Raw genomic sequence first — 12,699 nt, 5'->3', positions numbered from 1 at the left:
ACAGAATACTTAAAAAACAGAGTGCACGACTCAGCCTGAATAGTTTCAAAAACAAATGTGGCTCCCGTCATGCCCCACCCACAAAGCACAGGTCAGCCCAAGCAGGCAGCAGATCGCTACCGTGTGTGGGAAGGAGGAAGAGGTCTGGGTCAGATGTAGATAAAGAAAAGTAAACGCGCGCCCTTGGGGGAACCACATCTGACATTTGATCTCAGTCTTCGTATGAACAGCAAATTCGATGAGATAAGAATTACGGCCCGTTTACACAAAAGCTCAGAGGAGTAAAAACACATAGCGCCCTCTTGTGTGAACTACTCTTAGGCCACGAAGAAAAAAGTTCCTTTAGCAGTTGATATAATGGGACAAGTGAAATGATACATGTAACAGAGGCAGTCCTCATGGGAGGTTACAAAAGACCAAAAGGAGGGACTATTAAGCATATTTACCAAACAAAAGCAGGCATTTACGAAGGTCAGTAATAGGATCTAATCAAAAAGGTGGGACGTGCTCAAAGCTCACATTGTAGATACAGCATGTCTCGAAGAGTCAGCATATATGCTGCCTCGGCGAGACCTAATAAGTAGAATACATGGTGGCAAATTAGAAATCACCAAACGTAGATTTTGGCAAAATAAAAATCACCAGAAACAAATGACAATAGAAAAAAAATTGATCGTACAGATAGGAATGCCTGCCGTTTTACAGCTTACTGAACAACCTGGTTAGGAACTGGTGCCCTGTTAATCCATTGAGCGATTCATTAATCTTATTACCATAGTTATCACGGCACAAGATTCCAATGGTGAAATCGAGCTTGTAAAGAGGAATGTGTTCAGTTGTTTCCTAAACTACATATGTTTTTTGATGTAAAGGCAGCGTGAGGACGCATATCCCAAAAGGCTGTAGCACAGAGTACCGACCTCCTGTCGTAGAGTGATGTACACATGGAATAACCATGATGAGTGAATAAGCTATGCCGGAGTGAAGTACTAGGAGCACGAATGAAGATTAATGAAACCATTTTGTTAATGACGATGCACAGTTTTGAACAGAATGCTGTTCTTAACAGGCAACCAGTGAAATGTAGGTTGATGGCAGCTACACTTCACTGACTGCCTGTTAAGATGTGCATTTAGCGTATAGCTCTAAGCATGGCTCATTGGGCTATGTTGAAGTGCATAACGTGGCTTCATAAAGAGACAAAAATATAGCAGGATTTTCACCTGTGTCAAATGCTCTAAAGTGGTTTTAGTGAATTGTTGTGAACAATTTTCTGAAATGTCTGTTTGCTCCCGTTTCAGCTCTACATCGTTTCCATTCGGCGAACGTCTCAAGCTCTCTGCATGCGGCACCTCACACCGAAGTTGACGTCCTAAACTCTTCTGGATTACTTCCTACAGGGTCGAGCTTGAGCATCAAAAGGTACAGTAGGGAGACACTTCCACATTTAGTTTTGCAAATGTCAGGAGGCTGGGCGTAATCTTTCTCGCCAAAGGTTTGGCAGATATTGTCACCCAGTTAGTTTTGTGCTCTGTGATGCCATATATTTTTGATTTTAATTTTTTGTCTTTAGTTATATGCTGCATTTACCACTTTAACTCACAGGTGCAAGGTGAGAATAGGCTGTCTTTCTGCAGTCTAAGGAATAGACCGAGGCTTAGAAGACCCATGATATTTAGTGGAAAAATGTTTGTTTTACAAAAAATGTATAACTAATTGATCTACTGCAATACTGCTAAGTTAATTTCGAAAAAGTCCCCTTACTAGCAGAATTCCTTCCCCGTTACTTCCTCACACAGATAGAATTTCGCTCTCGCACAGAAGTACCTCTTCTTGTCCTCATTCACCCTCCCCCCTTTGCTAGGAGAATCCATTGCCCTCTGTTCCTTACCCTAAGCAGGGCGAATTCTGCCATGGTCCCTTGAGGTCGAACCTTCTCAGAGCTCCCAATCTTATTGTGCTCATCCACTTCTATGCCTACCGGTGTACCTCTGTATAGCTAGCTGGTTACCTCAACCCCCACCCCTCAATCAGAATTTCTGTTCCCTCTGAAACTCCCCTCTCCCAACCCTACTAGTATGCACCATCAAAAACAAATAGATCATAACACACATTATTTCCAAACGTTCAAGTTTGAGTTGAGTTTAGCAGAATTCTCTATCCTCCTATTCCCCCAATACCAGTAGAATCCCTCTTCTGCTCCCACTTTACTCCTCCTGACCCCACTCTATCCCCCTTCCCTCCACCTTTGCTAGTAGAATTCTTTGTCCCCCATCCGTCCCTCACTGTAAGCGAGGTTAATTCTGTCTGCCTCTACAAGGTGGAACGTTTTTGAGCCCCCCGCATCTAGAGGAATCTCCTTTTCTTATTGTGATCACCCAAATCAATGCCTGCTGGATACAACTCTGTACTGCTTATTGGTTCCCACTGAGCCTGCCCCCCTGCTCCTTTGACATGCACTCGTAACAACAAAAACAAATAGACTACAAACATATATTCTTTTCAAAATCATCAAGCTTGCCCAAATAAAATCCAAAACAGAGATGGAGAGCTTGCTTTAAATTAACGATTCGAAAACCTAAACTGTTATCCTCAGCGTAGTTATAATATTGCCTCCCCAGACTGCTTGCACATTAACCTTCTCAGTCACTTTCTTGATAGGTTCTCTGAATGAAGCAATAATTTAGGAGGGCTTTTATGACTCCTTTCTTCATATATGTTTTCAGGGAGAAATAAGCGATTGCACTTGGTGCTCCAATTGACAGGAAACCAGATTTAACACTTTCTTTTGAGGCTGCAAAAGGACCTTGAAAAGTCTGAAAATGCTTGGATCGACCGACTGCAGTCTTAAGTCTTGGTATTGCCCTAGACTCATCCCTAGCAATGATCCCTCACATCAACAGGCTCTCCCACGTTGCTTATGTCATCGTCTCTTCTACAATCAGTGACCCATGCTCTCATTCTTTCAAGGTGGTTTTTAGGTCTCGCCTGAGCTAGCGCATGCGCTAGCTCAAGCAAGATCTTTATTAAGTGGGTTTTTAAAGTGCTACGAGAGAGGCATTTGCTGGCCTGAACCTTGCGTGCGCGTGAATGTGCACAGGCCATCTGGCTTTTGTAATGGCTCATTAAGCCTTACAGCCTTACAGCGCCAGAACCATGCCCCTCCACCCCCTCTCTCTGCTCTCACTCCTTCTCCCTCTTAGTCAGCCCTTCTTGTCACCTCGGCTTGCACTCACCCCTCCTTTCTCCCCCCGCCCTTCTTGGTTTTTTTTTTTGGCTCTACTCGCATCTCCCTCCTCCCCCTCTGTTTTCGTCAGTTTTGCCTTTTAGCGCTTGCTTGTTTTCTTTTTGTTGACTCACCCCAGACAATTTCAACCCATCTCCTGTTTCCCGAACCACTAAAGATAGCACTTATGTAAATCTTTGACTCCACAGTGGGTGGTCATTTGAAGACTGGAAGTTCAACCACACGCTTCTCTGACATGCAAACAGCTGTCAAACAAAACATCATTTCCACATCTCTGCAAATGTTTGGAAAGCGGATTGCCTCCTGAGTCCCGCCAGTTGCTCGATTGCATTTCATGCTTCAGGAGCCCTTGGCAGCTTATATAGAACACGAGCTGGTTTTAAACGGATTTGTTAGCTCGTGTCAACACAACTTAACGTAAACAGGAAAACTAAATGTGCCATGCAAGGCCTTACGACGTTCTAGCCATAACTGATAAGTGGTATACCCCTGCATGGTAATTTTATTGCATCGGCCCCTTTAAAATCTTACCTCTTATCAGAATAAAACAAATTGTAAATTAAAACAAAATGCTGTTTCTTTGTTTTCTCTTATTCTCTCTGTCTCTTGTATTTTACTACTTATTATTTATTGGATATAAGGTGGGCTGTTAAAGGCTTTTTGGATGGGTGGGGTCAGATAAAAGATTTTGGCGAGGCCCTTTTAACCTATTTTCCGCTGATATTATAGTGGGTCACTTAATTGTTAAAATGTAACTGTTTTTTTATTTTAATAAATCAAGTTTGCACATACTCTCGCCTGCATCCGTAGGAATGCAAGAAGTACTTCAGCGTTTATCTGCCAATTACAGAAGCACAAATGCAATAGTTAGTACGGAGAAGAGAACAAAAAGCATAAGAAAAAGAAACATGAAATCACGCTAAGTAACATCCGTTCCCACTCCGATATATCACCCCCCCTTCACAGGTCTCATGCATCTAGCTTTGGGTGGCATCTTATTCAGCTAGTGGTTTCCTCCTAGGCGCTTTTCTTGCTTGCAGTTACTTCGATTACATCTCGTGAAATCAAACGGAGACGTCTGATATATCTTGTTATAGGTAGTCCTCGGTACGGCGTCTGTGTCCGTAAAATCCGAACTAGTCCGTTAAATTTATTTTCAGGCACACTCTGTTGTGCTGCAGTCTGCGCCTCACACAAAGTACTCTGCAATAAAATACCACATTGTGACATTTAGCACACAACTGTTGACCCGTCTCAGAAATAATGTGTTTAGGTTGGACTCCTTATTCCCATTTTAGTGACAGAACCAGAGGGAATGCTACCAATTGCGCCTTGATAATAGAGTGTGAGCAGCAGGGCTGGTACTTGATGTACCCCCTGCAGTCGTTTCTAGGCGCTTTAGGCGGGATATGCCTGGCACTCGATTTCTTAATTCTGTCTGCCTCTCTCTACAATCACGCAGCAGACACACACACATGCACAGAAGGTCAACAATTTTGCAATGCTTTTTTATTAATACATAGCATTGTGGAATGGCCACCCAGGTGTGCGCATACATGATCCTATGTTGTGACTTACCAGTGCCAATTTGTATTTAATTTATTTTCTAATGCCAATACAAAAGCGCACTTGCAAAGCTAACAGCTTTAAAAGGTGAGTACTACAATTGTTGTTTATATTGTGCAACATGCTGCCTCATCCCTTGCTTCTAACAATTTCCAGGCAACAATAAAAATGTCAAGATACCTGTAGTGATTAATGGTCCTCAGGTGTATCATTCCATTTTCTTTAAAGGGATTCCATTAAAATGCTCGAGGGACTATTTTGCCAGTGAAAAGTACACTCTGTCATCACAGGATCATATTCATTTATTTTTTCTTGTATATGCAACCAATAAGAAACCAATCCTTTTTTGGCAAATTGTCTGGCTTTAATGTGCTAAACTGCATTTGTAAATGCCTGTGATTAGATGCATCATTACATCAATCCTTTTACTCATTCATCCATGCATGTATCCATTCATCTTTTAAATCACCCGCAATCCACCATTTCACTCACACATCTATCCATCCATCCATTTACCTTTCACTCATCCATCCACCCTTTCACTCAGCCTTCCATCCATCCACTCATCCACCTGTCCACCCTTTCATCCAGCCATCCATCTGTCCTCCCTTTTACTCATTCATTCTTTCACTCATCCATCCTTACACCCATCCTTTCTCTCACTCATCCATCCATCTATCATCCATTTATCAACCCATTCAACACGTCCATCCATCCAGCCTTTCGCCCATTCATCCAGCAACTCTTTCACTCTCATCATCCAAACTTTCATTTATTAATCCATCAATCCACACCACATAATTCAACACTAAACCACATAATTCAACTCAACACAATTACACTACACGCCACATACATCCATTCCACGCCATAGAATTCCACATCATGCCACACAATTCAGAAGGACACCACATAATTGAGTCACCGAGCATAGCCAATAGGTCTCGCCTTTGGGACCTTTTAAGTGTTAAACCATGCAACAGTTGATGTTGTTGCACCAAGGATATTGTGCTGCATAACTAAATACTTATAAGGTCCCAAAAGCGAGAACTATTGGCCATACCAATGCTTGTTGGCAAAGCTGTTGTTGCAGTCATCCCTTAACCCGCTCTCCTGCCTCTGAAAACTGTCATGTATGCTTCGGACAGAATTGTGTCATCAACCAATAAATTCATCCATTTCACTGCTATCCTCACCGAGCTCCATTGGCTCTCTATTAAAGCTAGAATAAAGTTCATGCTAGGCTGTTTGTCCATGTTGTCTCCCTACCCTACCTTTTCAGCCTCCTCAAACTGTCGGATGGCTCCAGAACTTCTCAAACCACCCTGTTTCACTACTCTGCACACTCAACATCAGTCCTTCTCAGGAGCAGTTTCTCTTCTTTGAACATATCTCTTGGCAAACTCTAGAATGAAAGTCATGCCAATGTCTTTCTGCAAGCACCTAAATGCACATTCATTTAGACTGTACCTATCTCTTGTAATCTTCTTGTAATTTCAATAGCCTGCTTCTGCAAACAATCTTTTGCTTTCCACTTCCTCTCCCGCATGGCGCCTCTTTACTTCCATTTTGTTTTTCAGCCATTCTATAGTTGTCTCTTTTTTTCCACTCTTTCTGATTCTCCTTTTTCTCCCCTACTCCTGTTGTAACCTCCCTACCATCAAAAACCAAAAAGAAAGAACTACCTGCCAAAATAATTCAAGAAGGCCCTGTAAAGGGTCCGGGGATGGGTAACCACACACCGTAGGCAGACCAGGACAAACTTCAGATAAACAACAATGTCTTTGAATCACACTCAATCCTATTGATTTTCTAGTGTGATCAAGATTGTTTAATTGATTTAGTAAAATAACTTTTCAGAATTCACAAGAATGTAACAACTCTGTCCCACACATCTCATTCACAAACCGCAATCATACTAACACACATTCCACAATGACCTCATCATTTTCACCACAGCATATAATATACAGATTTGGTTCACATAGATAAAAACAAATTGGAATCGTAGAGCTGCCATAAGGTGATTAAATAGCAGTTTGGTGGTTGACATTCACAAGATATGGGTAGTGACGTTTCTGCTACCCAGTGATCTAAAAAACGCCAACGCACGTTTCGGTGTCAAGCCCCAGCCGGGGCTACACCTTCATCAGGGCGAAGATAAGCAAATAGTGTGGGACAAACACACCTAAAGGTCGTGTTCTTTTTTTTAGGGCGATCTGGTTCCAGTAGTTCCACAGTATATGTAGTATACTTCAGGGAAGGTAAAAGGAGCTTGCATTGTATCAATATAAATCGGAGGAAAAAGATAATCAGTTTCCAGGATACGGACTGCATGTATGGATTCTCTTCAGTAGATATAGTAGATAGGGGAAACACTTTTTTTCTCTCTCTTTCCTCGCCAATCCACCGTGGAGGTCAGGATTGGTGCCTAAGAAGGCCCACGGTGGTCAAGTAGATCGGCGTTCAGCACGAGATTCGTCTCAGGGTTGGCGTCTACACGAACTTCCTCCGATGGCGGAGTGGTTGTAACCTCCCTACCATCACACCTTTCTCATCCTGTATCTACTTCCCGCTCTTTCCCTCTGTTTTCTCTCCAGCTGTTTGTTCTCGCTCCTCGGCACTCACTCTCCTCCTCTACCAACCTTTCCCTCCTCTGGGTCTGCTCCCTCCCTTCTACCTCTAAATATTGCTTGCCTTCTTTCTCTACTTTCCACGTACCCCTCCCCCCCCGTCCTCTTTTCACTTTCTCCTCTGCTCTTACTCCCCTCCAATTCTTCCTCTACTCCTGTTCCTACCCCTCCCAGTGACATAACATAGACCCCTGTGGCGCAGGAGGCTCAACACCCACTAAGGCCTATGAATATCCATGAGATATGGGAGGCGCAGGCCCCCCACTATACATTTGTGTTACAGCACAGCCTCCTCCTCGTTTCAAGATCTCGCACTAATATGTCCTTGCACCCCCCTATGCTTCCTGTTTAGTCCCCAGCTCACTTTCTCCTTTTCGTCCATTTTCCACTCTTGTTTCCTCAGCCACCATCCTACCCTCTCGTTGTTCTGTTCTAGCTCACCTCCTTCCCTCTCCCCCTCTGTCTTGTTGTTCTGCTCTCTCGTCCTCACTTTATTCTCATCCACTTTTATCACACTCCTTTTTTTTTTTTTCACCCTCCTCGCCATTATCTCCCACTCTGCTCTTTGTTCGAGTTCTCATTGCCCTCTTCCTCCTTCTCTCTAACTCGCTAGATTGTAGCTATTTCCAGCTCTATGATTGATCCATTGATCATCTAATTAGCGGTAGTGTGTTATTCTCATGACTTTTGCCTCACCGCTGTTCTTTATGCGCTCTCATACCTTACGATGTTCGTCGCGGTATAAAGCTGTTAAATAATGAATATGTAATTATCCGATATACAATATTTGCCGGTTCTGCTTCATGTCTGAGCTACAGGCTCACATATCACTTGCTGGGAACCTCCACTGCGGCTGAGAGATGGTCCAGATATTCGTCCTGGTTTTTAGGTCTCGTCTGAGACAGCGCTTTAGCGCTGCTCTGGCGAGACTTATAGTAAGCGAGTTTTGGAAGTGCAAACAGTGGCTTTTCAGGCCTCCAAATACAGTGCATGTGCCCTGGGCGCGCGCACCATTTGGCAGCCTGAAAAGCACTGCCTGATCACTTGCTTTGATGTCCTCAGTGAGCCGCGCGGCCACTGAGGACATCAAAGTGCACACCATTTGCCACCCCCTTGTTTTTTCCTTTGATCCCTATCTTTCCCTTCCTCAATCTCACCCTCTCCCTGCCTTTTACAACTGCGGCCCGCACCACTTCGCCCGCCCCCACTCCCCCCTCCCACTCCCTCCTCCCACTCCCTCCTCGTCAGCTTCAGTGCCTCTTGTTATATCCTGTATTCAATATTCGTCTACCGGGATGTTGTTACTTTCGATATTCAATAGTAGATCCTTGAAGAACTGAAACGCCATAGCTCCTAAACAGCTTTCCCTCACTTTCCATAACGTTCGACACTTCCACAACCTTTCAACTCCATTGAATGAATTTCAAGTCAGCCAGGAATGATTCAGCGACTGTTTGGCTTTGCCAGCCACCGTGCTCAGCGAGAAAGGCTTGACAGTTAAAGTTATCGTTTGAAAGAAAACGTTTCTGCAGCAGCTAAACATTTGTTTTCTTTACTTGTTCATTGCTGTGCCAGCGTGGGCGTTCAATGAATGTAAATATCGCGCGGGGATACTGTGAGCATTGAGCGCGTACCCAAGCTGAGACTTGCCAGGTATAAGATAAGAACCCAGGGCGTGCGCGAGCCTGTACTTTACTTCTCACCTATAAAGTAACATGATTCCAGAGCGTACTCGAGCTACGACATTACATTACTATCATTACTATAATGTAAGAATGCAGCTCGTGCTCCAGCCTGGACTTTGCTTCCCAGGTATAAGAAAAGGACCCGGCGCATGCCAAAGTCACTACTTTATTCTCAGGCATAAAGTAACAATACATCGTGTGCCCGACCCAGGCTTTACTTACCAGATATAATGTAAGTATCAGGCGCGTGCTCGTACTTCCCAGGTATAAGGTAAGAACCAAGCGGGTGCCCGGGACAGGACTTTAATTAGGGGGGGAAAGAACCTGCCTTGGTGCACAGAGTTCACATTCTGAGAAACCGAAGCACGGGCGGTGCAGCCACGTCAATGCGCTCATTGTGAAAAGAAGTTAACGATGCCAATGTGAAGCAGTGAGAAGTGAAGTAAAGCCTATGAGTGAATTTTAAATACTGGAGCAAAACAGCGCGAATAAAGTCGTCACTAAGGGCAGTGACTTTTTTCAAACCATGCACCATACATCTGTGGTGAGCTGTCCTCGAGAGAGGCTCGAACACCCTCAGGATGTAAGGGAATAGCCGATCAGCACTCTACCGGCCACAAGAAAGTCACACGTCCTGCCTCTCCCACATTCGCCACAAGACGGGTGTAGTTGTTTTTATGTTTGTTATCTTGCTTGTATGCTTGGAAAATCGTTGCAAGCTTATCATAAGCGGATCTAAGCTTGGGGACGGGCGCGAGGCGTCGAACATAAAGGCTTCGAGAGACCTGCACGCTGGTAGCTTTCACGGCTTCTGCACTTCACTCACACTTACCACGAACGTGCCAACGAGAGTGGATGGGTGCAGCACTCGTGCCAGGCACGTTTTGGAAGAGGTGCGCCTCATCCCAGCAGGAGCATTTATTCAGTGACAGTGCCCCCCCCCCATTACAATTTGCGTTCACTGTTTTCACTTGAACCTAAAAAATGTAAAATATTCGTCGGGCATACACCCTATGCACAATTTCTCAAGCGGGAATGGAGACTGTTGAACGCGCCTCAACTGTGTAATCTAGGAATGGAACAGTGTAATTATTTTGAACTAGGGAATTCACAATTCAAACACAAACATGCCATATTTTTATACTGTGAAGCACGAATGCTGCATTAGATATTCAACAGTGCCATGACTGGAAACAAACTGTGTGCAACTCATCAGGATAGCATAACACGTTGGATTTGGACACAGGGATCCTGGCCGATTACTTTAGCATAGCAGATCTCTTTGGTAGACAGGATACATTTTTATTCCTAATAACACCCACCCATTTCCCCTTTAATAATTTAAGCCAACGCGAAGGTTTATACGCTCTCAGTATGTCAACTTCATGTGTAAGCCAGGGGCGTAACTCACACCCCTGCAGCCCCTGCGGAGCATTGGTTCCCCTAGCCCTCCAGGGAGTCCCCTATGCAGCGGGAGGCCAATGCATATCTAGGAGACTCAGGACACTCTCCTCCCATTCTGCTGGGAGGGTGGGGGTGTGGTGGTAATTTGCGTCACACCACTGATCTACAAGTGCATACAACTAGGCCCTCAGCTCTGAGAAAGAGCGTCTGCAAAACAGTCTCAGAAGCTATATTGTTAGTCTGTTCCTGATGCGCACAGAAAAGACATTCCTGCTGAATTAAACTGATTGCAAAATCTATTGTATTTGCCATCAAAAGGGAGGCTAGTCAAAGAGCAATGTTCTTTTCTGCGTCCAAGAGATCTCGTTTCAGCACTAAGATGCTCATGATAGGTTCTGCCAACGCCAGTAATCTTCTACCAATCCTGAATTCCAATATCTTTTAGAAATGGTCCAACCTGGATGCTCTCAATCGCCTTAGAGTCTTGACTACTCCTTTCTAACAAGAGCTCTGGAGCACCGGTTTTAAGGACAAGAAACTCTCAGAACTAAGTCATCTTGTCTCCAAACAAGGTAGATTGGGCAAGATCATCATGATCTTAGAGGCTCCATATTGTTTTTGTGTATCCTATGTTACTTCATTATTTTAGTGTCTGGTATTGTGCAGGCTGTGTAGCATGTGCATTAGCCTACTGAACTGCTGCACAATTAACTATTTTGGAGCTCAGCTTCTGTGTCTGCTTCTTGTCATCGATTCCCATTAGTAGAAGGCCTTGGTTATGAATTAAAAGAAGAACATTTGCAATGCAATAGGTCTCGCCTTTGCGAGAGTTTGAGCTACTGGCATTGTAAATGACAATACCTTTTATTTATGTGCTTTGAAAACCTGAAAGCGGTGCGTAAATAAGCACTTTGTACTTGTAGTCCTTGCTTATGACAAGCAAGTCTGGCAGTAAAAGAGGCGCAGTTACTGCCAGCCTTGCTTCTCCTAAGCAACGACTATGTAGAAAAGTGCGTGTTTACGCACAGCTTGCAAGTTTTAAAACACATACATAAAAGGCATTGTCATTTTCAATGCCAATAGCTCAAACTCTCACAAATGCGAGACCTATTGCATTGCAAATGCTTGTTACTGGAAGTAAATAAAAGCAACACTATTTGGAAGTAGCCTTTTGATTGCTATGTGTTCACTTGAGACCAAGAATGCGCTAAATGCACATGCTACTAACCGCCATTGCTCTACAGAACATCCGGCAGACCTCTGCACTGGACTCCCACACTCATTCATTCACTCATCCTAAGCGCATCCCATCGCTCATCTCAGTGTGATCTAAAACACTTGATTACTATAGTGTGATTCCCCTTGACGGTGCCCCAGAGAAGCTAGAGTCCCCTTCCTTAACTTGTGTGTCTCGGTACTGTCGCTCAACAGAGAGCTCTTGTCCAGTTTGGTGTGTGAACAATCTAAAAGTGCGCTGCTTAAATCACTGTTCAAGAACGAAATTGTTTATACTAGAGACCTATCCCAAACCTGCCCGCCCTCCCCCGACAAATCCCTCCTAACACCTACAGCCATCTCGAACTCACTGTTCAATCTGTGCTATATATTCAAAGAAGAATGATTTATATTTACAGGTAAGTAAATACATTTGGCTCACGAACTGCCCGTTCATAACAGCTGACCAGACCTACCTCTGCAAGGGGCGAGTTGTGCTACGCATGCCACATTTACATAGTCCTACGGAAAGTACCACTGCGGATGGCAAAAAAAAATCTGTCCTACTCAGTATTCAATCCGGTATGTCTGAGAACTTTCTCACCCTAAACCCACAAAAAAATTTAACTCTCGTATAGTCTTCAAACTAGCCAATATGGGATATATAATCTCTTAAAATTAATGTGCGATGTCTTGCATCTTGCCAAGAATAATAATGATACAGCAATTCAGCCCTCTTCCTTTGACTGTCTAAAAATATATGCACTCTACTAGCAGGAGCGAGAACCTGGGAATTGAGGACAACACCCTTGCCTGGGTGATCTATTTCCTGTTTGATAGCTTACAAACCATGTACCTGGCTTCTTAATACTCAGACACTCCAGATCACATGTGGAGTCTCGTAAAGCCTGGCATAGTCCCCTCGTTTCAATGCATAAATCACCAGTAA

At 43.9% G+C, this 12,699-nt stretch overlaps 1 protein-coding gene across 2 annotated transcripts in view; it reads left to right on the top strand.

Annotated features, from left to right (window-relative positions):
- Window positions 1-12,699, top strand: part of DELE1 (DAP3 binding cell death enhancer 1) — a 59,654-nt gene that overhangs the window by 8,369 nt on the left and 38,586 nt on the right. For both annotated transcript variants that reach the window (XM_085617764.1, XM_085617762.1), the window contains exon 2: window positions 1,302-1,422. In XM_085617764.1, coding sequence (XP_085473890.1) covers window positions 1,302-1,422 — 121 coding nt within the window. The remainder of the gene's footprint in view (window positions 1-1,301; window positions 1,423-12,699) is intronic.

The sequence above is a fragment of the Triturus cristatus genome, chromosome 7, assembly GCF_964204655.1.
Source record: "Triturus cristatus chromosome 7, aTriCri1.1, whole genome shotgun sequence".
Lineage (NCBI taxonomy): Eukaryota > Metazoa > Chordata > Amphibia > Caudata > Salamandridae > Triturus > Triturus cristatus.
Note: the sequence above shows the minus strand (reverse complement) of the source record. Positions and strands in the feature narration are given on the sequence as shown.